General features: G+C 44.8%; 1 protein-coding gene across 4 annotated transcripts in view; it reads left to right on the top strand.

The window, feature by feature from the left end:
- IBTK (inhibitor of Bruton tyrosine kinase) overlaps window positions 1-26,814 on the top strand; it is a 700,505-nt gene that overhangs the window by 140,824 nt on the left and 532,867 nt on the right. For all 4 annotated transcript variants that reach the window (XM_085611015.1, XM_085611017.1, XM_085611016.1 and 1 more), the window contains 3 exons: window positions 3,426-3,596; window positions 20,320-20,437; window positions 22,725-22,905. In XM_085611015.1, coding sequence (XP_085467141.1) covers window positions 3,426-3,596; window positions 20,320-20,437; window positions 22,725-22,905 — 470 coding nt within the window. The remainder of the gene's footprint in view (window positions 1-3,425; window positions 3,597-20,319; window positions 20,438-22,724; window positions 22,906-26,814) is intronic.

Genomic DNA, 26,814 nt, shown 5'->3' with positions numbered 1-26,814 from the left:
CTTGGATTCCACCGGACACATCTCCTGTCTCCACAAGCCGCAAGTCTTCTTTGGCTCCCATTGAAAACGACGCCGCGTGCCAGTATTTTATAGCATCTTTCACCATGATATCTGGTTAAACATGTGCCAGTCTATATTTATTAATGTTATTGCAGGATGTGATGTCATAAACATAATGCAGACACTTTATGCCCCGTGGACTATAGTCAATTTTGTAAGTGGAGTACGGCATGCTGTAACTTAAGAATCAATTGTTTCCGCTTATACCATACCATGAAAAGGAGAAAAAGTAGCCTTACCTAAACCGACATTATTATGTCTCATGGGATGGGGCAGAGGATCTGTACATTGGCGGGGTGAAGTAGAGATGGAAAAAGTAGGACTAAGGCTAAATATGGTAGCCTCTCTGCGGGCGAGGACGTGTGTTGGCTCCAAGCCCTATTGTCTTCGGTATATTAGGCAGTGAGATACTCACGTTTTAGATTTGTGCGCTGATTGCTGCACCTACCCTCGTCCTCTGCTCTCCTGAATAGTGGCAGAGTGGGTGGCGTGAGCCGTATTAGTAGCGGTGTGGTTCACCGGCATCCAGCCTGTCTTCCAGGTAGTTCCCAGAAGAGGGCTAATGCACATGTCTTGCGGCCATCATGGAATGGTAAACTCCATGTACCATCAATTGGTTAAGATGTCAAATAGGTCTAACCCTAATAAACTAGTGAATATTTTGCATGTGTTGCATAATATAGTGAGCTATATTTGGCACTGGTGTGGTGTAAAATATGCAAATGCTTATTGATTTTTACTGTCAAGTACCACGGTTGGTTTTTTATTTTAACTGGACCAAATCAAAACAGTAACAATATGACGTGTTTTTGCCATAATGTTGAGATATGTATGTGTTGTACTAGCACTAAAGGGGAATCATGTAATCGACTTGTCAACTGTGGTATAGCTCTAAATTATGTAGGGCAAAAATAGTTTTTTCACGGCCACTGGATTTTTGAGCCATCCATAGACCAAGGGCATTGGAAACCTTGTGAGTAAAATTATGCCTAGCGGGGAAGTTCATGTGGCTTCATTGTGATTATTAAGTATATCTAATACTGTGAAGAATTCGATCCAAGAGATCTCATTGTTCAAGCCATTTTAGTTTGTCTGGACTCGAAACACCCAACGTTGTTCCCTTCTGAAGAGCGTAGTTGTGTTCCATGTGGGGTTGGCTTCAAAAACAGTCCAGCCCAGATCCTCTGGTGAGTGCCTCAGCTCGTTGAAGTGATTACACATATTGGTTGCATTACGTCAACATATTATGATCTGTACATGGACACAGAGACAGCACACTAATTGCAACACTAAGAACTGCAACTACCTGATCACACATTCTTGTAAACTCTACTATATAGGAATGATGAAAACTCCTGTCAAGATCAGGATGGGAGAACACAAAAGCACACAAGGTGTGAACAGAGCGACATCCACTCTTTACCCATAACATCAGCATGGCATCACAGTGTTATCAGATATACTTAATAATCATAATGAAGCTAGGCATATATCTGAGGTTTTCACTGCCACTAAGCGAAAGGTCCTTTCTTCTCATAAGGATAAAAGTAAATGCTTAGTCTCACAAGTTTCCCAACTCCCTTGGTCTATTGAGGGCTGAGAAATGCAGTGTTCATGAAAAGACTAGTCTCCTCTACATGATTTAGAGCTATACCACAATTGCCAAGTCAATTACATGATTCCCTTTTGGTGCTAGTACAACACATACATATCTCGCTGGTGAGGTGAGCGAGGGGAGCAGATGGGAAGAATAGGTTTTCCCATGGGATGGGACCCTTGATGTTAGTGTGACTACAGGGCCATTCCTCCGCCATCCCCTGACAAGTAACTCTTGTCGAAGATTGGGAACAATCACCCAAGGAATAGCAAGTACTATCTTTTTATCACTTAAAATCTACACTGGCAGATTTTTATCACGCCGGGGCATACACTCTGGCTCTGCATGCTCACGTGTGGAAATATCACAAGGTGACACTACTGGGGGATCGCTTCTCTAGTAACGTCCTGATGAATGCTCCAGACCCATATGGGACAATAGAGTAGGGCGAAAACATGTTGGCACTTGGAGCTTAGGGTCATGGGTCCACAACATCCTGATTGCCCCTCTCCTTTTCTGTTTTTACTATTCCCGTTCACCCCACTAATAAAGGGATACCGGGGGAGAACTAGGGATATTTATATTAATGCTAAAAAATCCCCCTACGAATAGTAAGACTACCAGTTTTCTAAGTGCTCCCTGGAATACAGTTGAGCCCACCCTGACCTTTAGGAGTCAGGGTGAACCCGATGATGAAGCATGCCACTATTAAAGTAGGTGAGGGTTATACATAAAAAAAGAGGCTTGTTCCTTCCCCCCTCTTTTAGACGATAACAAATCAGTTACTTATTGTCTATCTCTTTCAAGCGTTTAAAATTTCAAGTGAGTGGATTCCCGCTTTGCGTATTTGATCATTCTTTAGCTAACCACAGTTCCTGACCCTCTCTCCTCTCTGTTTTGTGTACTTGAGTGTGGGAAGTAGCTCTCAAGTTTTGGCTACTAAAGGAGATCGTTTTTAAAGAGATTGTAACCTGTGTGCTTACTCTTGACTTTAGTTGTCATTTTTCAAGCAGCATATTTATGTTACTGTCCTGATGTTTAAATAAGAGAACAATGATCAAATAAAATACTGTTCAGCACTCACAATAATCGGTCTCAAATATATGTAATAATAATCTGAGCACCTCACTAATCACATAATATTTAGCAATGCCCATCATTTATCCTTATGAAAAAGCTAAGTCACAGTCCAAAATGTGATTCATAATCCATTCTTTTTTTTCCCATTCTTCTTATAAAATTCAATTATAATCAAAACCAAAGCGCTTTGTCCACTTGGAACGTCTTCAGGGTTTATAAACTCTAGTCTGTCATTGTAGTCACGCTAACATGTTCACCATACCTCACATGAATCCATAGATTTAGTAGCATTTCACTACCTCAAAGGTGTATATCATGATATATGGTTATAGAAAATACATCCTCATGCTTCAGATGTGAACAAAAGGTAATAGTCAATTCAATTCTAATTTGATCCATAAGTGTGTATTTCGTCTGTTCTGTCAGATGGCAAGCTGAGCAGCGTGCTCTCTACCGAGAGCAAACTAGTATTTTATTAGATCCTAGAATAAGGGATTGAGTTCCTGTTAGGGAGTATTTGGTGGCTGATCTTTCATATCCTTACACCTTTTCCATTTTTTGTGATTACTTATTTTGCTATGACAAAAGGGGATCGTTTTGGGTGTGATTTTTATTGTGTTGCCTCAGTCACCGATTGTAAATCAAAGTATAATGTTTAATTGATATACCAATTCTCTGTATATCTCAGGTGCCAAAACTGGTGGAAGGTCTGACTGGTCATAAATGCTCCCAGGTGGCAGCAGCAAAGGATCATACAGTGGTTTTAACAGAAGATGGACTAGTTTACTCTTTTGGTATAAACACTTTCCATCAACTCGGTATTCTTCCACCACCGTCCAACTGCAGTGTGCCCAAACAGGTAAAAGTAATCTTTGACCAGTATATAGCGTGGTTCACTTTTCAGAGTAGAATTATAAGTTCCAATAAGCCTGTTTGTTGTTGTGAAATATATTATTAATTTAACGCATGGAATACCACGTGAAGGACTGAGGACCTTCCTTTCGAATCAAGACAGCTACAGCTAATTAAGCAATATATTCTAAGTAGGGGGAAAAAAATCAAAGGGGCAAAATACATCTCGGTTAAAAAAAAAAATACAACTACATCCCAATACTTTTATTGAGTATTCTAGAGCTGTGCAAATAAGATGCAAGGTAAAGCGCCAACTGAAACGAAGCAATAGGCTCTGGTAACTATAACTGCTGAATTTCTAAGGTTTTGTACCAGTGAAATCTGAGTGCAACTAGAACGTCTCTGTAACCTTTGTTTTTTTTCAGTGAATTTCTAACCTTTTTTAAATTCTATTTCGTAATAAAAAGTTTCCTATTTATCGTAAAGGAAAGTTTCAATTCTATTATGGACCTGGAGGCGAGGATTTGGCTTTTCTTTCTCCACTTTATTCTTTCCAGCAGCAATCAAAAGTTTATAACGTAACCAAAGACTACATTTCCCATGATGCTATGGGAAGTGGAAAGAGAAAAGAGTCCAACAATAACGTTTAATCCTGAAGCAGGACATCCAATGACTTCGCCCGATACGCCCTACCCTCCTCTTACTTCCTGTGACAAAATCCAGCGAGTCTTCGGATTATTCTTGTTTACTGGCGTCCGTACCTAAGTCAAATAAAGATAGGCTGTAATTCCGGGTAGGGGAATGATCGTTGATCCTCAGACAGCAATTGATTTAACACCCAGAGCTAGGGTAGCAATCAATCAACCAAAGACAATCCTGAACTGAAAATGTCTTACCCTATGAATGTAGGTATTCTGGAAGGGACTTTGAGTGATAGGGTGGGCTAATCCTGGCCTCCGCGTTCTTAGTAGATTTGAAACTTGGCTTTACATTAGCTATGACATTTTTCATTCTATGTCAGGTCCGGAGGCTTTGGATTAGGCTAGTTTAAAGCTTGTCCACCACCAAAGAGGCCAGTGATAGCACTGGCTTCAAATAGAATGTTTTGAAGGTGGAATCTGAGGACCAGTCTGCAGCATTAAGGATATCCCCTAACCGCTGCTCTATAGAGAAAGCTTTCAATGCCATTGCCCCACGGACGGAGTGAGCTCCGAAATGAGAAGTTTCAATTCCCGCTTCTTGCATAGCCCAGCGAACCCACCACACAATTGTTTGTGATGAAACTGCCCTGTGTGGTTTAGTGAGAGCTATGAGCGGTTGTCTGACGCCCTGTGGGTGTATGTCTACTGTTGCCACTTCATAGGCTTTGAGCGCTCTGACCACACATCATTTAGGGATATCCGGTAAGGTGAGATAGAACACTGATTTTAAATTACTCTTGGTCCTTCTAGATATATGAAATGTAACTCCCTCCGGAGTGAAAGCTGTGATCCAAGGCCCCCACATCTGAAACCCTGCCGCAGAATATCAAGCATAGAAGAGTTGCCAGTTTTGCTGACGTTTGTTTTCTTGATAGGTACTTATTTGATGGCCATGATCAAAACAAATTCAAGACTTTGTTAACATCACATAGAGCAGAGTACCGGGCTTCCGGAGGCACAGATAGTCTGATACCTCTTAGTTGCTTGCAGACTAGGGGATGTTCTCCTATTGGATGGCCCTCTACTGGGACATGGCCTGCTGATATTTCCGATCAGAAAGTATTGATTGACTTATAGGCCAGACCTTCCTTCGCCAAAGAGGCTAAGGCCCCCAACGGATCCACCTTTTGTCGAAGACACCAACTCCACCATCTAGTGGAGCGGTACCTCTTGTTAATGCTCTCTGCCCATGAGTTTGCAAGTAGTGAGGCTGCGTCTGCTGAAAGGCGTGTACTATCCAGCGTTGGCGGTAACCCACCAGGCCATCAGGTAAAGACCGCCTGAGAGAAGGAGGTGATGGGGATTCCCTTGAGGATCCTGGAGGAGATCCTGAAATTGGGGTAGACTGATCGGAAAATCCCAAGAAAGTTCCATCAGAACTGGAAACCAGGCTTGCGACATCTACATTGGGGTGATTACCACTAGGTCCGCCCTCTGTCTCCTCACTTGGTTTGACACACTCATTATCATTGCAAAGGGGACAAATGCGTAACCCTGCCTCGCACTCCAGTCCTTAAGGAATGCATCCACCACTGTCTCCTCCAGGTCCGGGCTCTAACTGTAATACCTCTCCAGTTGGGCATCCAGACAGGAGGCAAACCGATCTATCGAGAAGGGGCCCCATGGGGATTGGAGTTCTTAAAATACCGTGGGGTGTAATTTCCACAGACTGGTCTTCTTCCAATGACAGGAGTACCAGTCCGCCACTTGGTTGGACGTTCCCGGAAGGTGTTCCTCCGATAGCGATATCTGGTTGGACAGACCGTATTCCCAGAGATCTCGTGCCAGATCCGATAGGGCTTTGTATCTTGTCCCCTCTAGGTGATTTATGTATCGGATTTCTACCACGTTGTCCATCTTGAGTAGGACGCAGCATTGGGCCTTGTCCCTGGTCCAACATTTTACCACGAAGGACCCTGCCATTAATGCCAGGCAATTTATGTGAAGACCCTGTTCTGTGGAAGTCCATTTTCCGCCTGTAGAAATAGCTCCTCACCGAGCACACCAGCCTGAGCCACTGGTGTCAAATTCTATCACTAGGTCGGGTTGGTTCCAAAGATGGCCTGACCGTTCCACACCTCCATGTGGGAAATCCACCGTGGTGGTAAGAGAGCCACTCGTTGAATTCTTTGAGGTTTATCACTGGATGATGGCCCCCCACTAGGCAGATGTTGATGAGGAAACCCCGTGGGTGGAGGGTTCAGGCTATAGCGACCCATTTCTGGAAGAGATCTGAAACTTCCCTGTCTATTAGTTCCATCTGTTCCCTCGGGGTGGAAAGGGGCCTTGGGCAAACCAATTGAGGAGGGTACTTGAAAAACACTATTTGTAAACCTTGTACTGTCTGTAAGACCCAGGCGTTCGAGGTTAAAGCAGCCCAATTGTGGATGAAAAATTACAGTCTGCCCCTTATTTTTACATCTCCCGAGCTTTGAACTCTCACCTTGCTGGTTGTTGTAGGATCTGTTTCCTTTTCCTTTACTGCCTCTGCGGTGTGGGTACGATGTGGTAGGGTAGAAGTTCCCAAACTTATTGGGGTCTTGCCATTGTCCTCTGCATGGTTCTGGGATTTGTGGGAAGCCTGGTTATAGGGACAGCCGGTCGAGCCCTCCCTGCCATGACCTGCGGCTCTAAAAACACACGGGGTGAAGATGCGTTTTATTGACGTTCGAGCCTTGACAAGGGAGTTGAACGTGTTAACGAATTTACCCAACTCTTTGACAAAGGGGTCTTCAAAGAGATTGCCCTCTGCCACCAGTTCAGCCTCTGAGGTGGCCAGCCCCCCTAACTTAGGGCCTATCTTGATCTCCAGCGATCTGCGATGCTCCTAAAAAATTGCCGTGTTCGCATTCCCTAGAAAAATTACTGCTCTCTGCGCCCAGCTAGAGTGGGTCTCTGGGGAGATAAGCGTGCCTAAGGACTTGGCGTCCTCTGCCATATCTAGTATTTTTTCCAGGGGACCCGCCGTGTCCAGGAGTTTAACCTGGCACGCCCTCCAAGAACGATCTATGCTCTTCTTAGGGTCACTGATAAACTTGACCAGGAACGTAGCCATCTTAGGGCATACCTCCGGTGTGAGGGAGCCTTTACCCCCCAGGGCCGGTCTCGGGCATTTCACTCATAAGCAGACACTAACCTCCTTGTCAAGAGGTTTCTGAAGCCTGGCAGCCATATATGCTGCCACCTTAGGGGCCGGAGTCCATTCCGCTGACCTCAGGTGTATATGAGGTCATCCGGGTTCAGCATATCTCCCCCCTGCATCGGGGTCTACAGCCTGATCTACCTTTGCCGGGCGCCATTTTCTGCCCGGTCACCATCTCCGTCGGAGGTCTGAGGGGACTCATCTGAATCCCCCGTAGGTAAAGCATTGGAGTATCCAGAGTGTCCCGCCATATCCTCTGAGGGTTGAGTGAGGGCTGGGGGGGATGGGAATCCATAAAGGCCTTCTTTAAATGCATGAAAGAGTTGGCTTTCTATGCCAGAATCTGCAGCACGTTTCCTTTGGGTACTAGTGTAGGCTTGAGCCTTGGGACCACTACATTTTGCTTATGAGGGTATTATCCTGCCTGGACTGATCCCTTCACAGATCAACACTTGCTTTACCTGTGCCACAGGTGTCAAGCTCCAGGCAGGGGCTCTTGTAAAGGCACAAAGCGTTTAAACGCAACTTGAAAACAAATCTTCCCCGCGTGTATGTAAAATGGAAAAAACGGCAGTGCGAGCCTCTCTGCGTTTCACTAGAGAAGATGAAAAAGGACACGGAGACTGCTAAATCCATGGGAGCATTACAGTCTCTATCCACACATGGTTCCTTTTGTTGCTCCTTCCATATAGGAGCATCCAAAAATATTGGAAAAGAGACCGCCTCCATTTCCTACAAAAACACCACGCAAACATCCCCCAACAGAGGATATTTTAGAGGCGCATACAGGGGAAATAACAACAAAGGGAGAGGCCGAGGTTTCAAAAACACTCGCGCCTCCCCCACTAATAAACAGTGACTTCTCTCCACTCCCTCCAGACCATTCCACTCCGGTCTGGGGGAAAGTCTAACAGTTCCTACCTGTCTGGGATTCCATTACAACAAACAAGTGGGTAAGACAAATGATCCAGTATGGTTACTGCCTGGAACTTACAGCAACCCCACCCACCATAGCACCCAAACAGCGTCCAATGTCCACGGAACACCTCGCGCTCTTAAAACAAGAGGTTCTCACACTGTTTTAAAAGCAGGCAATAGAACTAGTTCCCTTACAGCATCAAGGAACAGGGGTTTACTCGCTGTATTTCCTAATACCCAAGAAGGACGAGACCCAGCGTCCAATGTCCACGGAACACCTCGCGCTCTTAAAACAAGAGGTTCTCTCACTGTTTTAAAAGCAGGCAATAGAACTAGTTCCCTTACAGCATCAAGGAACAGGGGTTTACTCGCTGTATTTCCTAATCCGCAAGAAGGACGGGACCCTAAGGCCAATACTTGACCTCAGACCCCTCAATCTCTATATACAGTCAGATCATTTTCATATGATCACTCTCCAACAGGTCCTCCCACTACTTCAACAAGGCGACTTCCTTGCCACACTAGAACTCAAGGACGCCTACTTCCACATACACATATACCCTGCTCACAGAAAGTATCTAAGGTTCATAGTGGACGGACAACACTATCAGTTCAAAGTCCTTCCATTCGGGGTGACCACCGCACCCAGAGTGTTCACAAAGTGCCTTGCAGTAGTAGCAAAACACTTGAGAAGACAACAAATCCATGTCTTTCCATATCTCGACCACTGGCTGATAAAAGCCAAGTCATTCAACCAGTGTGTTCATCACGCTCATCAAACCATCCAGCTGCTACACGACTTGGGATTCACAGTAAACTACCCCAAGTCAAATCGTCAGCCCTCCCACATACATCAGTATCTAGGGGCCACATTAGACACCTCCAGAGGGGCGTTGCTTGGCCAGCAATGGAGTCGCATGTGTTGCTGTAGAGCTCTGTCATCCGCTCCCTTCTCTGGCCACATTACTCCGTAAATAGCAGAGCTACAGGAGCCGCTACCAGCTGGGGCTGATCCAGAGGTGGCCCTGACGTCCCAGTGAAGGAATTAGCGGACAGCTGCAGCGGAACACCGAAGTGGGTCCCCCTGTCTCCAGCCTTGCCGGGAGCAGCTCCAGGACGCCGGGTGTTGCACGGTACGCATGGCCGGGGGTTGGCTCTACTCCCTAGACCCGTCAGATGCGGTGGCCTCATCTCGCCCCGTGCACTACTCCCGCCACTGACTGCCCAAGACCAGCCCAGTAGGCACCAAACAGCAAGACGAGTCAGCCTCAAACTACCCGGTGATAACCCCGCTGCCCATAAGACTGCGGGACGAGGGGTGGTGATGCCGGCTGTGTTTCCACACAAGGCCGGGGATTGGCCGCGCCCACTAGGCCTGACCGAGGGGAGAGAAGCTGGCCGGGAATGGAGACTGCGACCTGCTGTTGAGGCCTCGGGCCTGCCGGTGAGACCCTGCGGCTGGAGACGGGGGATGCAGACACTTGTGCCGGCTCATTCCCTTGTCTGCAAATCGCATGAGGTGAGGAGAGGCGCTGGGACCAGAGATCGCCCGAGACCGGTGACTGCCCCACCCCTGGTTTTGGGCAGTGGCGTTAAAGCCACTTGCTGCGGTCATCCTGCCCTGATCGGGTCGTGAGGAGACCCCTATGCAGGCCTGCGAGGCGGCAACACATGACCCGCTTGCGCTGGTGTGCGTGGCCTGAGGCGCTGCGAACCAGACGCCTATCTGGGCGCTGACTGCCCAGTAAAAGTCTGGTCTACCGGGGCAGACTACCGTACATTGCCCACTGAGAACAGAAGAAAGTGCGGAACTACTCATAGCGGCTCGGGGTGAGTCACGCTGGTGATCTGCCACAGCACGTGCCCTTTTTTCCTCTGGAGTCCTCTTTGTTTGGGATGCTGCGGTCCTATGACTGGCCATAAACAGACGGCCACCACACAAGGCACACGATATTCCCTGAGGTCACAGCACCGAGTTCAGAGGCGGTGGGACCCACCTGACACCTTTCACATCACGGTTGATGCGTTGCAGTTACGAGTGACACTGGTAAGTCCCATCCACCCAGTCCAGTCAATCTCTAGATTTGCTCGCTGTGGATGGTGAATGTGAACTCCGAGGACTGCTCCAGTGGCGCCCAATGATCGCTGATCGACACTCCATGTCATGAGGGGGCCAAACGAAGGTCGGCACCGGGGGTGCGGCAGCCCCTCACCCGCAGACTCTGGCACACACAGACAAGATGGCGGGGGCATAGACCGTGGACCCCATGGCGCATAAACTTGATGCGGTGTTGGCGGCAGTTGAGAAACTTGGAGAGACGATGAATCAAATCCGCACTTCCTTAAAAGGCAAAATAGATAAAATGATACTTGATCTTAAGCTGCTGCACGCAGACCATCGGAAACTCGCAGACCGTACTGCTGCCACTGAAGGGGACATTGAGGAGGTTTCACCGCGAGTGTCCACGGCTGAGAAGAACATTTGCGATTCATTAAATCGAGTGGAATTCCTGGAAGACAGGGCTGAGGATGCCAAAGGCAGGGCCCGCCGCAGCAATGTACGTGTTGTGGGCCTACCGGAGGGAGTGGAAGGAAGGAATGCAATAAACTACGCAGAAGACTGGATCCGATCGCTGCTGCCAGGGGAGGCCCTAGCTCCACAATTTGTTGTTGAAAGAGCACACAGGGTGCCTGCCAGGCCCCCACCCCCTGGCTCGAACCCGAGGCCGCTTTTAATCCGCTTGTTAAACTACAGAGACAGAGATGCCATTCTCCAAGAGACTCGAAAGCTGCAGAACATACAAGTGGACAATCATAAAGTCATGATCTGTCCGGACTACACGTTCCAAGTCCAGAAACAGAGGCACTCCTATCTAATAGTGAAGAGGCGCTTGCGACAATGCGATCTTAAATACTCTGTTGTTTCCTGCGAAACTGAGGGTCATTGCAAATGGTAAAACTCACTTCTTCAACACCCCGGACAGTGCAGAGGAATGGCTGGAGTCCTACAGCTCACCACAAACGGGGCGCAGAGAGGCGCTGGCCACCGACATGCTCTCCCTATTAGTTTTTCCATGTATGGGAATTTTTCTACATAATAGGCAGGTAGTGGCCATGTCCTACATGTGTCTGGCCAGAGATGGGATTAGCCACAAATGATGGTCCATTCCTTTTCTTTACTTAGCATTCAAATTTTTTGCCCTGGTGGGGTCTCTCTGAAACCCCAGGACCAGAGCTAAGGGGGTCAGGGTATTTCAACCCAGCCCCCTTTTTCTTTTTTTTTAATGTTTTTCAGGAATTCGGCTGAAGTAGAGTCCCAAGATGGCTGCAAGCACTTCCTGGTTGAAATGTTTGCAGCCAATCAGATATCAGCACTGGGACTGTTGGATACTTGGAGGATTTGCGCGCCCTAGATATCCAAATTTGTTTTTCTTTAAAGAACTCAAACTGCTGAAAGGATTTACACTAAATAACGAAAAGCACTCTTTCTGGACCAAGTGCTAGCTTTCTGCCAAATTTGGTGTCATTCTGTCCAGCAGTCCGGTCTGTAGTTGTGTTACAAATCCCCATGGAAATTAATGTGGGAAAAGCACTTTTTTGACCCCACCCCTTTTCCTTAGCTCCCGTTTTACTGATCTCCTGGAAATTTTCATGTGCAACAGGACCCAACTTGACACTTTTCTGGCAAAGTTCGTGAAGATTCATCAAACGGTGCCAAAGATATAGGCTAGTCAAACCACACTTTATCTGTGTAAACATGGGCATAGCTATAACTATCTACTGGAGACAGCCAGTAGGTAATATAAATATATGTTCGAGGCATATGAGCTGCAGATCACACACTTGGGATAGTAGATCGCCTTCTGGTGTTGGGCTTGGATGCTTGCAGGTTGTTGTCGTCTTCGGAAGAAGTCTTTGGTCACGAGATAGGTGACTCCTCCCTTGGACTACAGTGCGCATGGACATCCACTCCTTCCTCAGATTGTTTTTTTCCGCCATTGGGTCCGGATGTAACTTTTACAACTCCGGTTGAAAATCTCAAATACAAGCTTTTCGAAGCGAATAAACTTCTACAACTACATTGAAGCACCTTCACTCGACATCGAATTCATAGGCTCGATTCTGGACGTCGACGCGGGCTGCTGGGCCTATCCACGCCGTGAGGCCTACGGCTCATGGAATGGACGCCGTTTAAAAAATGCCCCCTTTGTGGAGCTAAATTTCCGCACAGTGACCATCACAAAGTCTGCGACCTGTGCCTATCACCGGAACACGACAAAGCCAGCTGTCCAGCTGTCCAGCCTGCGCAGCATTTCGATCCAAAAGACCATTCGGGATCGAAGAGCTCGACGCCATATCATGGCACAGAGACCAGCTCCGGAACCAGTAAACATCTTCGATGAGGGTCCCGATGTCCCGGAAGAGGATTCCGAGGAACTTCAAATCATCTCAGAAGCAGACGACTCAGACGACCCCATTACTCCGGGGCAACGCGTGAGAACCACTGCCCCTGCCCCAACCCCTCCAAAACCTAAGGCATTGGTCAAGACTTCGCCAGCTGGCCTCAGTCAAGACCGAAAACACCCTTCAGAAGCCCCGCCTCCGTGCTCGGCTCGGAAAGAAACATAAGCCTTCCGGTGGCTCGGGCCCGAGTAAGCCGCATGTCATTGTGCAAGACAAAAGACCCCTCGGCACCGAAATCGGATCCGACACCTTCGGCACCGAAAACATCGAGGCCCACAGATAAACTGGCACCGAAAGTTCCCAAGCCGAAAGACTCAACTATGGCACCGGAACCTTCATCGGCACCGAAACCTTCATCGGCACCGAAACCACCGGCTAAGGACTATAATACACCTCCTAAAGCCAAAGACTCTACCGATCAACCAAAACCTCGATCGGAACCGAAAAAATCGGCGCCAAAATCTGTTCCTGAAGAACAAGAACTTTTCCATCCAGATCCAAAACAAAAAAGGATCTATATTAATCCAAAGACTGGACATGTCACTGCAGTGCCATGTAAGAAACGGAAACTGGACACAACACCTGCCGCAGTTCCTATAAAAAAGAAGGACTCAGCAACATCACCTATTCCTCCTTCCTCTCTCATACGACCTTCTAACCCACCCCCTCTGCCTACACCACCCTTACCTCTACCATCTCCATCACATACACCACCTCCACAGGATGATGATGATGACCTAGGGGGAGGAGGTGATCCTTATAATACTAATGATCCGTTCACGGATCCAGATACCGTACCATTGGATGATTGGGCATACCCTTTACCAGATATACCTGACCCTACACCATATCCCTCCAAACCATCACCTCCAGATGACCACCTGGGGTTTGGACAACCAGTAAACAGAGCAGCACTTTACCATGGCGTCACCATGCACTCTGATGCACCCGAGGAAGACTTCCCCTTTGAACAGTCTCAGAAGTCGGTACAAATTTTACCTATGCTTAAAGGGGTGATAAAACACGCCACAGGAGTATTGAAAGACCCCATCCGTGCCAGGGTGCTTAACCCAAGAATTGAGAAAAAATATAGACCTGCCCCAGAAGATCCTTGTTACATCAAAGGGCAGCTCCCTCTGGATTCTTTGGTCATTTCCAACGCAAGGAAACGCGCCAACTCACAAACCACGGGAGATACACCACCCCCGGACAAAGAATCCAAACTATTAGAAGCCTCGGGCAAACGGGTAGCAGCACAAGCTGCTAATCATTGGCGTATTGCCAACACCCAAGCCCTATTAGCACGCTACGATAGGGCTCACTACGATCAGTTGGAGAATCTGCTACAACACTTGCCAGACCAATACAAGACCCAGGCAAATGACCTTATACAAGAGGGAAAACGTATCTCAAATGCGTCAATTAAATGTGCACTTGACGCCGCAGACACCGCCTCTCGAGCACTAAACACAAGTGTACTCCTTAGACGCCATGCCTGGCTACGAATTTCAGGCTTTAAGCCAGAAGTACAAAGTACCATACTTAGCCAACCTTTTAACCAAGAACAGCTGTTTGGGCCAGCAGTTGACACTGCACTCGAAAAAATGAAAGACACCGAGACTGCTAAGTCCATGGGAGCATTGCAGTCTCCACAACCACGTGGCTCCTTTCGACGCTCCTTCTACAGAGGAGCCTCTAAGAATATCGGAGCAGACACCTCTATGTTCAAAACCTCTACAGAAACATCTCCTAGTAGAGAATATTTTAGAGGAAACAACAGCAAGGGTCGAGGTCGAGGCAATACCAACACTCATACCTCCCCCGCCACTAAACAGTGACTTTCCTCCACTCCCCCTAGACCATTCCACTCCAGTCGGGGGAAGACTCAAACAGTTCCTACCTGTCTGGAACTCCATCACAACAGACAAGTGGGTAAGACAAATTATCCAGTATGGTTACTGCCTGGAACTCACCACTACCCCTCCACACATACCACCCAAGCAGCGTTCCATGTCAGCAGACCATCTTACGCTCCTCAAACAAGAAGTTCTCTCATTGCTTCAAAAACACGCAATAGACCCAGTTCCCTTGCAACATCACGGTACAGGGGTATACTCACTGTACTTCCTAATCCCCAAAAAGGAGACCAATACTCGACCTCAAACTCCTAAATCTGTACATCAACTCAGATCATTTCCATATGATCACTCTTCAACAAGTGCTCTTACTACTACAACAAGGCGATTTCCTTGCCACACTAGATCTCAAGGACGCTTATTTCCACATTCCCATACATCCTGCTCACAGGAAGTACCTAAGGTTTGTGGTGGACTGACAACACTATCAGTTTACAGTCCTTCCATTCGGGGTAACCACTGCGCCCAGAGTATTCACTAAATGTCTAGCAGTAGTAGCAGCGCATCTCAGAAGACTACAAATTCATGTCTTCCCGTATCTAGACGACTGGCTAATAAAAGCCAACTCATTCAACAAATGCGTTCTACACACTCACCGAACTATTCAAATCTTACACAAATTGGGGTTCACAATAAACTACCCCAAATCTCATCTCCAACCCTCCCACATACATCAATATCTGGGAGCCACCCTAAATACCTCCAAACCCCTAGCATATCCCAGCCTAGCCAGATAGCCAATATACAAGTTCTCATCGTAAAATTTCAAACCCATCACTCTCTTCCAGCAAGAGTGTTCATGCAACTGATAGGCATGATGGCGTCATGCATCTTCATTGTGCCTTATGCAAGACTTCAAATGTGTCCCTTGCAAGAGTGTCTAGCACGTCAGTGGAATCAGGCTCACGGACAACTAACAGATCTGGTGTTGGTGGACAGCCGCTCACATCGCTCTCTGAAATGGTGGAGCACAATAAACCTGTCCAAAGGGCGGGCGTTCCTCGAGCCTCTTCCACAAATAGTGCAAACAACGGACGCATCACTCACGGGGTGGGGAGCCCATCTCCTAGGACACATCACTCAGGGCAAATGGACCACTCAACAAAAACTGCTCCATATCAATTACCTGGAACTAGTGGCAGTATTCCTAGCACTGAAATCATTCCAAATACATCTCCAAAATAAAACTGTCCTCATCCGGACGGACAACATGACAGCCATGTATTATATACAGAAACAAGGAGGCACACATTCTCTCCAGCTGTCCCAGCTAGCACAGAACATTTGGAGATGGGCCATTCCCCAGAACATATACCTGCTTGCAGAACACCTTCCAGGGGTTCACAATCAGATTGCCGACTTGTTAAGTCGACAGACCAACAGATGCACGAATGGGAATTACATCCACAAGTCTTACTCCCCTTCTTTCAAAAATGGGGCCAACCAGACATAGATCTGTTCGCCACACACGAAAACGCAAAATGCCCAACCTTCGCCGCCAGGTTTCCCCACCCACAGTCCAAGGGCAATGCGATATGGATGAACTGGTCAGGCAGATTTGCGTACTCTTTTCCGCCTCTCCCACTCATTCCATTCGTGGTACGCAAGCTCAGGCAACAGTCTCTCAAACTGATCCTAGTAGCCCCCACATGGGCACGCCAGCCCTGGTTCACAACACTGCTGGAACTCTCCCTACTTCCACACCAAAAACTGCATCTCTCCCCGTCCTTACTAACCCAGAACCATGGAGAAATAAGACACCCAGATCCAGGTCAACTGAACCTAGCGATCTGGCTCCTGAAGTCCTAGAGTTCGGTTACCTCAACCTACCACCAGACTGTATGAATATTATAAAAGAGGCCAGACGACCTACCACTAGAGCCTGCTACGCTGCAAAATGGAAAAGATTTGCTATTTACTGCAATAACAATGATATACCCCCACTGGATGCATCCATACAGAACATCATTTGCTACTTACTACACTTACAAAGATGTAATTTAGCGTACTCATCCATACGTCTCCACCTAGTTGCATTAGCAGCCTACTTGCAAAATCGTCAACACTTGTCACTATTTAGAGTACCTGCGATCAAATCCTTCATGGAAGGCCTTAAGAGGATTATTCCTCCCAGATTACCACCCTCTCCAGTGTGGAATCTAATCATTTTTCTTACAAGGCTCATGGGACCCCCTTTTGAACCTCTGCATAAATGCGAACTACAGTTCCTCACATGGAAAGTGGCTTTCCTTATTGCTATCACATCCCTTAGACGGGTAAGTGAGATCCAGGCTTTAACCATATAAGAACCATTCCTACAATTACACCGCAACAAAGTGGTTCTTTGAACAAATCCGAAATTCCTGCCAAAAGTCATATCTCCGTTCCATCTTAACCAATCAGTAGAGCTACCAGTGTTCTTCCCAAATCCGGACTCGGTAGCTGAAAGAGCTCTTCATACCTTAGATGTTAAAAGAGCCCTACTTTACTACATTGACAGAACCAACGCATTCCGCAAAACCAAACAATTGTTTGTTGCTTTCTCTCCACCACATAAAGGTAACCCCATTTCCAAATCCGGGATAGCCAGGTGGATAGTTAAATGTATCCAAATATGCTACCACAAGGCTAAACACACACTAACAGTTCCCACTAGAGCGCATTCCACGCGCAAAATAGGGGCTTCCATGTCATTCTTAGGAAACATTCCCTTAGAAGATATTTGTAAGGCAGCCACATGGTCTACAACACACACCTTCACTAAACATTACTGTGTTGACGTGCAGGCAAAATAACAAGCTTCTGTAGGTCAGGCTGTCCTTAAAACTTTATTCCAAACTGCTGCAACTGATACAGGTGACCACCGCTAGGGGAGACACTGCTATATAGTCTATCCTAAGTGTGTGATCTGCAGCTCATATGCCTCGAACGGAATATGCTACTTACCAGTATGCATCTGTTCTTGGCATGTAGAGCTGCAGAGCCACACACGCCCACCCACCTCCCCGGGACCTGTATCTGGTCCAGCATAGTCTTACTTAGACATTACACATGGACATCTCTCTCTCTTTTTACAAACTCCATCATTTCCCATCATGGTGAAAAACAATCTGAGGATGGAGTGGTTGCCCATGCGCACTGTAGTCCAAGGGAGGAGTCCCCTATCTTGTGACCAAAGACTTCTTCCGAAGACAACAACAACCTGCAAGCATCCGAGCCCAACACCAGATGGCGATCTACTATCCTAAGTGTGTGGCTCTGCAGCTCTACATGCCAAGAACAGATGCATACTAGTAAGTAGCATATTCCATATCTTCCGTCACCGTTCTGTAGTTAGTGGTAGGTCAGCATTTTTTTGCTAATAACTTTAGTACAGTGTGACAAAACTTTAAAAGAAAATGGTACCTCCGCGTCAGTTTCTTCCTAGACGTTTCGGGGTGATCCGTCATGCAGGGCCAAGAATAAAGGGGGAGGGGTTCAAAACTTTGATTTCCTATTATAGTTCACTTGGAAGATTTGGGGAATGGATTAAAAAAATGACTGATCTGAATCAAATGAATTTTGACCAAGTTAGACCTTTACTAGGAAAGCATGCTTTTTGTTATTTGATGTAAATCCCTTAAGCCATTTATGAGAAATGTGTGCTTAAAAAGCTGATAGGGGAAGAGAGGAGTTGCCACTATCCTCTTCAGGGACACTCATTCTTCTTAATAGAATCTATAAGTATCTTACTTGACCAACTAGAGCTGACTTCCTGTGGGAGGTCAAAGCCAAGTTTTACATGGGCAAGTGGTATAGGAGTAGTAAGAAAGGGAGTTTTATTGAACGCCTTGGGGATTACTGCCAGTAGTAAACATATTTCCCGTAAAACAGTCTGCTTGAACTATTGTAAGGGCAGAACCTTCTTGAAGTTGAAGCACAAAAGAAGTACCAATTTACTGGCAGAAGATGAATTCTCAGCATATTGGAGTGTGGGGTCTCCTATACTTGCCTTCAGAACTGCTCACATTAATTTCCTGCCTCAGGACCCCTGTAATATTTAGAACTCTCAAATGAGAAGAGCTTTCCTGTGAGAGGTCTGGTTTTAAAGCGAGAGTTCTGAGATCCTCCCTGTTTTAAGGGGTTGTCCTGCTTAGGTGGAACTTGCTCTGAGAAGCCTGACAGCTAAGGGGGCTTAATAAGATCTTGTGCCTAGAGAGATGCTCTGGAACACTGCTAAAGGGGTTTGGTTCAGTATGTCTACTCCTGAAGAAGATCTGTTTAAGACAGAATTGATCCTGGATGAACTGCTGTGCTGAAATCTATGACCTGGAGCAGGTACCTTTTATGGTTTAATGCAGGTTTAATTAATAGGCTTAGCCTGAAAGTCGATAGATTGTGAAACCTACCTAGCAACTTGGAGGTTTCCTCAGCACTGAACCGAGCCCCTTTCCGGGTGTGCTTCAGCAGCTCTCAAGTTTTTCTTCAGCCCTTTCAGCACTTAGGCTCCTCTGAGTAAATTCCACAAAGGCTGTGCAGCACCTTCCGGCTCACCAGCTTTTCTCAACTCCTCATGTGATTTAATAGCTAGGAGTTTGTCAGTTTAACATAGGGCCATGCTACCTGAAATGCAGTCTATCCCATTGCTTTGCCAAACGGACCCACGGTATTCTGATAGTTTTAGCCTTTCACATCACATTGTGTCTCAATTTAAAGTCAAGATTACATTCCATATAAGTAATCTCTTTACATACATTTCACACTTTTACCGATATTTTTAGAAAAGTTCAGCTATTCAACATTGGCGCTTCCTTGAATCGTTCAAAGAGTAATAGACAAAAACTTCTATGCAGAAGCAACCAGCTGTAAATCATCTGTGCCTGGACAACAATTGAAGATGTTTAGCACAATCATGCCACCTGTTCAGACACGCCTGTATCAGTATATATAATATTCAGGAGTTGGTCCCCAGTGAATGTATTCCGGACATTTAGACATCCACATCACAATCTCTAAGTTTTTTCAACACCAGAGTACTACATTTTAAGAGATCTAAAAGACTGCAGGCTCAATGATAAAATAGGGTCCCTAAATGCTAATGGTGACATGTCTGAGCACTGTCAGACCTTCTCTTCAAGTGAGTGGAAAGATTTGGGACAAAACACTTGCTCAGTAGCAGTAATCCAAGATAGTCATAGTCCATAGTCACCTTCATAGTCTAGATACAAAGCATCTGAAAACCTATTCTGTTCCCTGTGTTATGGCCCCATAGTTTTAAGACGTATGTCTGGTGTTCTTTCTTGGATAATAAGGGACCAGAAAGCTTTGAGAAAGAGCTTCAACTGCCAAGCTCCATGCTGCCATTATTTCTAAGCTGGTGGAGGGGAAAAAAGTAAAGCAATTCACCTAGCTGGGGCAGTACCATCTCCTTGCTGGTCTGAACTAGAATTACACAACATATTTTACTCTAGGCAGGTCTTTTGTGGAATGGAACAAAGTATCTGGAAACTGCATTAATTCACTGTTACCCTATAGTGTAAAAATTAAAATTAAATCCTATTTATTATAATGTTTGTTCATTTATGTGATAAAAGTGTCTTTTCCCCTTAGGTTATTGCTAAAAATCTAAAAGGGAGATCAGTGGTTGGAGTTGCTGCTGGAAGGTTTCACACTGTACTTTGGACTAAGGAAGCCATATATACAATGGGATTGAATGGTGGCCAGCTAGGTAGGCACTAGAAAATTGCCTTGTTTGCTATTTGATCTCTGTCAATTATTAAGAACATATCAAAAGTATTGTGCCCAGGTGTAAGAGCAAAATATCTGGAAGGGCATAATCTATTGAAATTAAATAGTTTCAGAGAGGATTGGGTCTTTGGTATGAACCAAGTCCTAGAAGACATTGGGGTTATAAGTGTCTAAGTTAAGAAGTAAACATAACATAAACATATGTTGAAAACATGTATTGAGTATTATTCAGAAATGGCCAGTGTGTTTCATTGTAATATATTTTATTATTTAATGTTTTTCATATACGCTTAAAATGATTTATGTTCACTATAAAACATAAGATATAAGTCAACAGTGTAGATAAGGGTTTAGTGAATAAAACTGAGAGAAGATAACACTGTTGTATTAAGGTATGCAAATTGAGAAATCCCTATATACATCGATTAAGTGAAAATCCTGAGTATCCTTAATATAAAGTGAAGTAGAGAAAAGTGTGAGGGAAGATATTATAAATGCAGGTAGATGCAGAAAAATAATGGTTTTCTTTCTGTGGAACTTGGAGTTGGTTTTCCTGCAGCCTTATTTCAGTTGGTTGAAGATTTTCAAAGTGAAGAAGAGGATCTAGAGAAGGATTTCGAAGCAGCAGTGGGGGAATTAAACTTTGTAATTCCAGTATTAGTGCAGGTTTGCTCCTGGGAACACTGATGCTGCTAGTAAGGAGTTGCAGAGAGCAGTAAGTTGTTGAATTGTGAGAGCTTTGTAGGTTACCCAGGGAAGTTTAAACTTTAGTTGGCCAATAGTTGGAAGTCTTTTAGCAGCAGCGGTACACAATCTAAAGTCTTAGAACCAGAAGCAAGTGGAGAAGCTGAGTAGAGCTTTCAGAGAGGGGTTTGTGTGATAAGACTGAGTTCTTTTTTTTTAGATTTAGTATTTAGAAAGTTGGCAGATATCCACATTTGAAGTTTTAGTAGATAGGATTTTAATGTGAAAATGTTGACCAAGTTGGAGATTTTTATGTATATTTGAACTGAAGTCTGGTGCCTCCATCAAAATTCTCATCTGTTCCATTTAAATGTTAAACAGTTTCGGGTCTCCGTTTGAGCTGTGGGGTATCCTCCACAAGTGGCAAATTTGTGAATACTCTGCCATCAGTGTTTAATTTGTGCCGGTGTTTGATGGTGCTCAGCACTGACACTTATTTGTCACACCTGCGCAAATTTGTTACAGTCCACAGCATGGTGCCTCTGTCAGTCTATTTTTGAATAAAGATACAAACAAAGTGTTTGACAATTCAATATAACATTAAAAAAATAATACCAGAATGCTCAGCTCGTTCTTACAACTTTTGGTCACCTAGAATAGGCCGAAAGGTTACATTTGTAGCACTCTAATGGTACGTAGGTATTGTTTTGGTAGTGGTCTAGCCCTGAGATTTGGCCAGTGTTAAACCTGGCATCCTTGGCGTCGTTTCAGTCCTGTTAAGGTCACGGAGGCTAGTATTATGCATTTCTCTTTTTATTTTTGGCTCAGCAGTCCAACATATCAATAATAACAACCAACAGCAAAGACTACATTTCCCATGAGTCTTTTAAAATCCAATAAATCAATCTACAAATGGCCTTGTTCTATCTCTTCTATAGACCTCCTCAAGAAAAGGCAATTCCTCTTTCTTCGTGTGAAGTGCTATGCCATGCGCTTGTGATAAAAAAATTCTTGCTTCTAATAAGCTACTAATAAATAAAATGAGTTTGCAATTTACCCTAAGCCTTTAAACAATTAGCGCATTGCTCAGTACTTAAGCACATCTCAATAACCGTTCATTAAATATTGTGAGAATAGAATATGCAAAATATACCTATCCCCATGGAGTATCAGATATGCCTCTAGGGTGAGTAAATGGAAATGCAAAAGTATTACAGGAAGAAAAAATACAAAAGTGTTACAGGAAGGGAATATTTGTCGCCTTACTGTCCTTAAAAGAATTGAAACTTTTCTTCACGTTAGCGACAGTTGGTGATTACCCGTAGGTATGGGATCTTCTTTCCACTTTTTGGTGGTCTGCATGGTTTGTGCGGGAGAAAAAGTCTGATATCATTTATCAACCTTTGAAAAGCTTCATACTTCCCTCTCACTATGATAAAATCCACAACAACTGTGTTTCAAGTTACCATGACTGTAAAGTGTACTTTTTCTGCACTTAAGGCATCTACACAGACACAGGAGGTATTATTATAAATCCCACAAAAAAGCGTGTTAGATAAGAATGTCATAATTGTTATTTAAAGGATACTTGCTGGATCCAAATGGGGAGAAATGTGTTACCGGTCCTCGCCAAGTCTCTGCCCTTCATCATAAGGACATCTCTATCTCGCTGGTTGCTGCAAGTGATGGTGCTACAGTTTGTGTCAGTGAAAGAGGAGACGTTTACCTGCTTACAGATTATCAGTGCAAGAAGTTGGCCTCAAGGTACGGCTATTTCTGCAATCATACCAAGCTAACAAAGACGTTTACTGTTTTGAAGACTATTGCATGACCTTTCCAAAATGTCAATGTTTTTCTGTTAAGCTTGAAATAGACTTCATTTTATAGAAGTGACCACATCTTGTTAGTCTATGTGCCAGATAACGTGATATAGTGATTTGTTTTTTCCTCTTTGTCCTATCACTCTCAAGGTTTATAGTTCTACTTCTTTTATGCTATTCTTCCATAAAATACCAAGCTGTTATTTTTTCTATTAAGGTACAGAATGTGAGACACAGACAAAATAGAGAAAACTTGACTGCAGCCCAAGCAAGCAATATTGGATCTATGAAGAATGCTTTGGCTTATTAGTGACACAGACACGATCACCGCTAACAGACAACACTAATGATCACTGAGCACTCCCTGTTTACGTCCAATGTTCTGGGACATTCAACTAAGTATTGTGATTCCCCAGAACATGAGACATGAGGAAAGCAGCATGAGATAAAAAAACAATCCCATGAGTATGAACTTTCAGTTTGAATCTTAAGACTGATGGTGAAGAGACAGACTGCCCCTCCCTTTCCAGCCCCCCATTCAGCACTTCTAGAAAGTACGCTTGTAGACTTAACCTACTCATCCAGAGGCTCATGCCCTTTCCACTGGATGTGCGTTGCACTCTACTAGGAAAGGCTTTAGAAACTCAGAAAGCAAAGTACTAAGTCTTGTGACAAGCTGTCATTAAGGAAAGCTAAAAAGTGTGCACTACTTCTCTTCATCCGAAAAGCAAATTCAGCAGCTGAAACAGACTCTGCCTACAAAAGGCAAAACTTGTAACTTAAATCGCAATTCTGTGAACTAAAACAACCTGTAGGGGATACCGCAATAGTTATTTCAATGATGCAGCATTAGCACAATCTGCAAATAATGGCATGCCTGTTAAGCAATGGATCCTTGTAGACTATGTAGGCTTTGCAGAATCATTTTATGAAGAGCACATTAAACAATGGAGATTTGGAATTTATTCAGAAAAGCTACAGATTGCCTCTTGTCACGGATTTAAATTTTAAGGGACTAGTTAAAGCCAGCACTTCTAGAAGGAAATGTGAAAATTGAACTTTGCACTGAAAATTGTCATGTACAGAATACGTTTATCATGATCGCAACCACGAGATGCGGGGTGCAGCCAAGCAATAGGTCGATGTCGAGCACACAGCTAAGGTGATGCGTCAATCTTCTCCATGCAGTGATGGTGATGCGTCAGTTCAGAATACGAATCCCCAAGCTGCTTTGGCTTCAAAGTGCGATGAGCCGGGTTCCTCCACATAGCCAAGGGGGTGCACCAATCTCTTCACACTGCAACTGTGGCGATGTGCGGTTCCGATGCTTCGGGCTCTCGAGGCATTGCGTTGGTTCTGAGAGCGATGTGCCAAACCTACTCCTGCATTAGGGTCAATGCGTTGGTTCTTCTACACATAGACTGGAGATGCATTGATTTTTCTGGTGCAGATATCTGGGTCTACTTCCAGTGAATCAGGAGCAGGTGTAGAGACTTTGATAGCCCTGAGTCTCAAGCAACAGGAACCAAACCAACAAGCCCTTGGAGATCCCTTTGGTTGCAAGGCAGAGCCCATCTCTTCCTCAGTAGGGTCATAGAGCAGCAGGCAGCAGGGCAGCATAACAGAAAAGCAGGTCTTCCAGATCAGCAGTCCAGCAGAGTCCTGAATGCAGCACTGCAGTTCTTCTGACAGAGTTCAGTTACAGGTCGAGAAGTGTCTGATTTGGTGTGGTCAGAGCCCAAGTATCTGGTATCAGTGTGGGTTTAATGTGCTGAGAAGTTTGATATCAAACTTCACAGACCTCAGTAAAGCCATTATGGTGCGGTGGATTTCGTAATAACAAATTCCCAGGCACTATACTCTTTATGGCTTTACTGCACTTACAATGTCTAAGACTGGACTTAGACACTGTAGGGGTACAGTGGTCATGCAACTGGACCCTCATCAGTGGTATTTTGTACCCATCTAGAGGGGTGTCTTATCTATACCATGGCAGTGGGTTGTAGGCATGGCACACAGTGGTGTGTGCCAAGTCGACTCTTCACTTTTCTCTACGCAAAAACATGCAGCCTTAAATGGCAGTGTGTGCGTTAAGGTACAGTACCTCTAAGGGTGGCACAATTTGTGCTGCAGCCACAGGGCTTTGGTAACTATGATACCTTTTATAAGGGACTTACATGTGGCCAGAGAGTTACCAATTTGGGGGTACAAAAGTACAGTTTGAGGAAAAGAATATAGGCCCTTGATACCTGGTTAGCAGGAAACCAGGGCACACTTACTCAAAGAGCATCAACATCAGGCAAAAGTGGAGGCCACCCATGAAAAAGGGGCACTTTCCTTCTTCTTAACAATTAGAATTGTGCCTTCATTGATATGGAGTGTGGAGTAAACCTATATGCAAATAAAAAATGTCACCAGTCCACCTTTCGCATTTCTTCCACAGAGCTTTCAAGTTGTATGCATTCTTTAATGGCACAATTGGATATTTCCACTGTACCATTCCATTCAATATTAAATAAAGCACGTTTTGTGCCTAATACCTTTGATAGCTAAACAGTCTTCCATTTCCCTTGACACCAGTTAAGGACCACTTTCCATAAGAATGGAATCAGGAATTCCTTCATGACAAAATATAGTGCTAAGAAAGTCGATAACCGTTTTAGTTTCTGCACTGTTCACTATACCTATCACAGCTCACCTTGAAATATTGGTCCACCAAAACCAACCGATAATTACAAGATCTCTCTCCACGCAATGGACCAACAGTATCTAATGCAAAATCTTCCCACATCTCTCATAGATCTCTTGACTTGAACATTCATTCCAAGCCACTAATATTCTTCCCTGATCCTGGTCTTATTTTTGATTATCTCTTGATGACCCTCATTACCCAACATGATAATTCTGGCTCTGAGTTACTCCGGCACGACTAGTGTAGTTCTCTGAATACACTCTAATTATCCATAGACAACTGAGGTTTAATTTTCAAAAAAACTTCCATTCTGGTAATTTCTTGTCCTGTATCCAATGACCACATACGGCTCCTCCCACTGTTTTCAACACTTGATCCCTACGTACAGCCTCCAACTATTCCTGACCGACAAACACCTCTTCAGTGACACTGCAAATCTTAATTTCACTTTCTTGATCATATTCTTCTCCTTCTAATTCATCAGAACCTAGTCTTACTAGACAGTCAGGCAAGTGTTCTTGGGACATGGCGTATATTGAACTTTACAACATAGTCTTCTAATCCTACTGTCCACAAAATGCCTGTAGACACACCATCAATGCATTTCTTGGTTAGCAATTGTATCAGAGGGTTATGGTCAATACAGACTGTAAACAGTCTCTCCCCCACTCAAAGTTCCTCAACTTTTTGACCGTGGAATATATACTCAAAACCCTCCTTTTCAGTTGCTGAGTAGTTTTGTCTCTGCTGCATGCACAGCCCTTGAGATATGCATTATGATTTTGTCATTGTCCCCATCATCCTGCATCAAAACTGCACCCAAATCATCTGCACTAGCATGTCAGGACATAGCATTCATTTTTTAGATCTAAATGAAATTCCTCTGCCTTTCTCAGCTCTTTGTTCACTTCTGAAAATGTGTTCTCACGTTCCTCAAATTGGCTATACATTTGGAATTCTAACCTAAAAAGGACATTACCTCCTTCTTAGATGGGCTTCTTAAAAGCACAGTATGTGATGCTTAATCTTTCTTTGGATTGATTTCTCCTCATTGATACGCAGTGTCCTAGATACTCAATTTCTTAACTTGCATTTGCTTAGCTTGAGTGCCAACCCATGTATGCAACACTTCTCAGGAATGTTCTTGTGCATTTCTGGTTT

The sequence above is a fragment of the Triturus cristatus genome, chromosome 6 (assembly GCF_964204655.1).
Source record: "Triturus cristatus chromosome 6, aTriCri1.1, whole genome shotgun sequence".
NCBI classification, from domain to species: domain Eukaryota; kingdom Metazoa; phylum Chordata; class Amphibia; order Caudata; family Salamandridae; genus Triturus; species Triturus cristatus.
The sequence above is the reverse complement of the archived record's forward strand: the minus strand, read 5'-3'. Positions and strand labels throughout refer to the sequence as shown.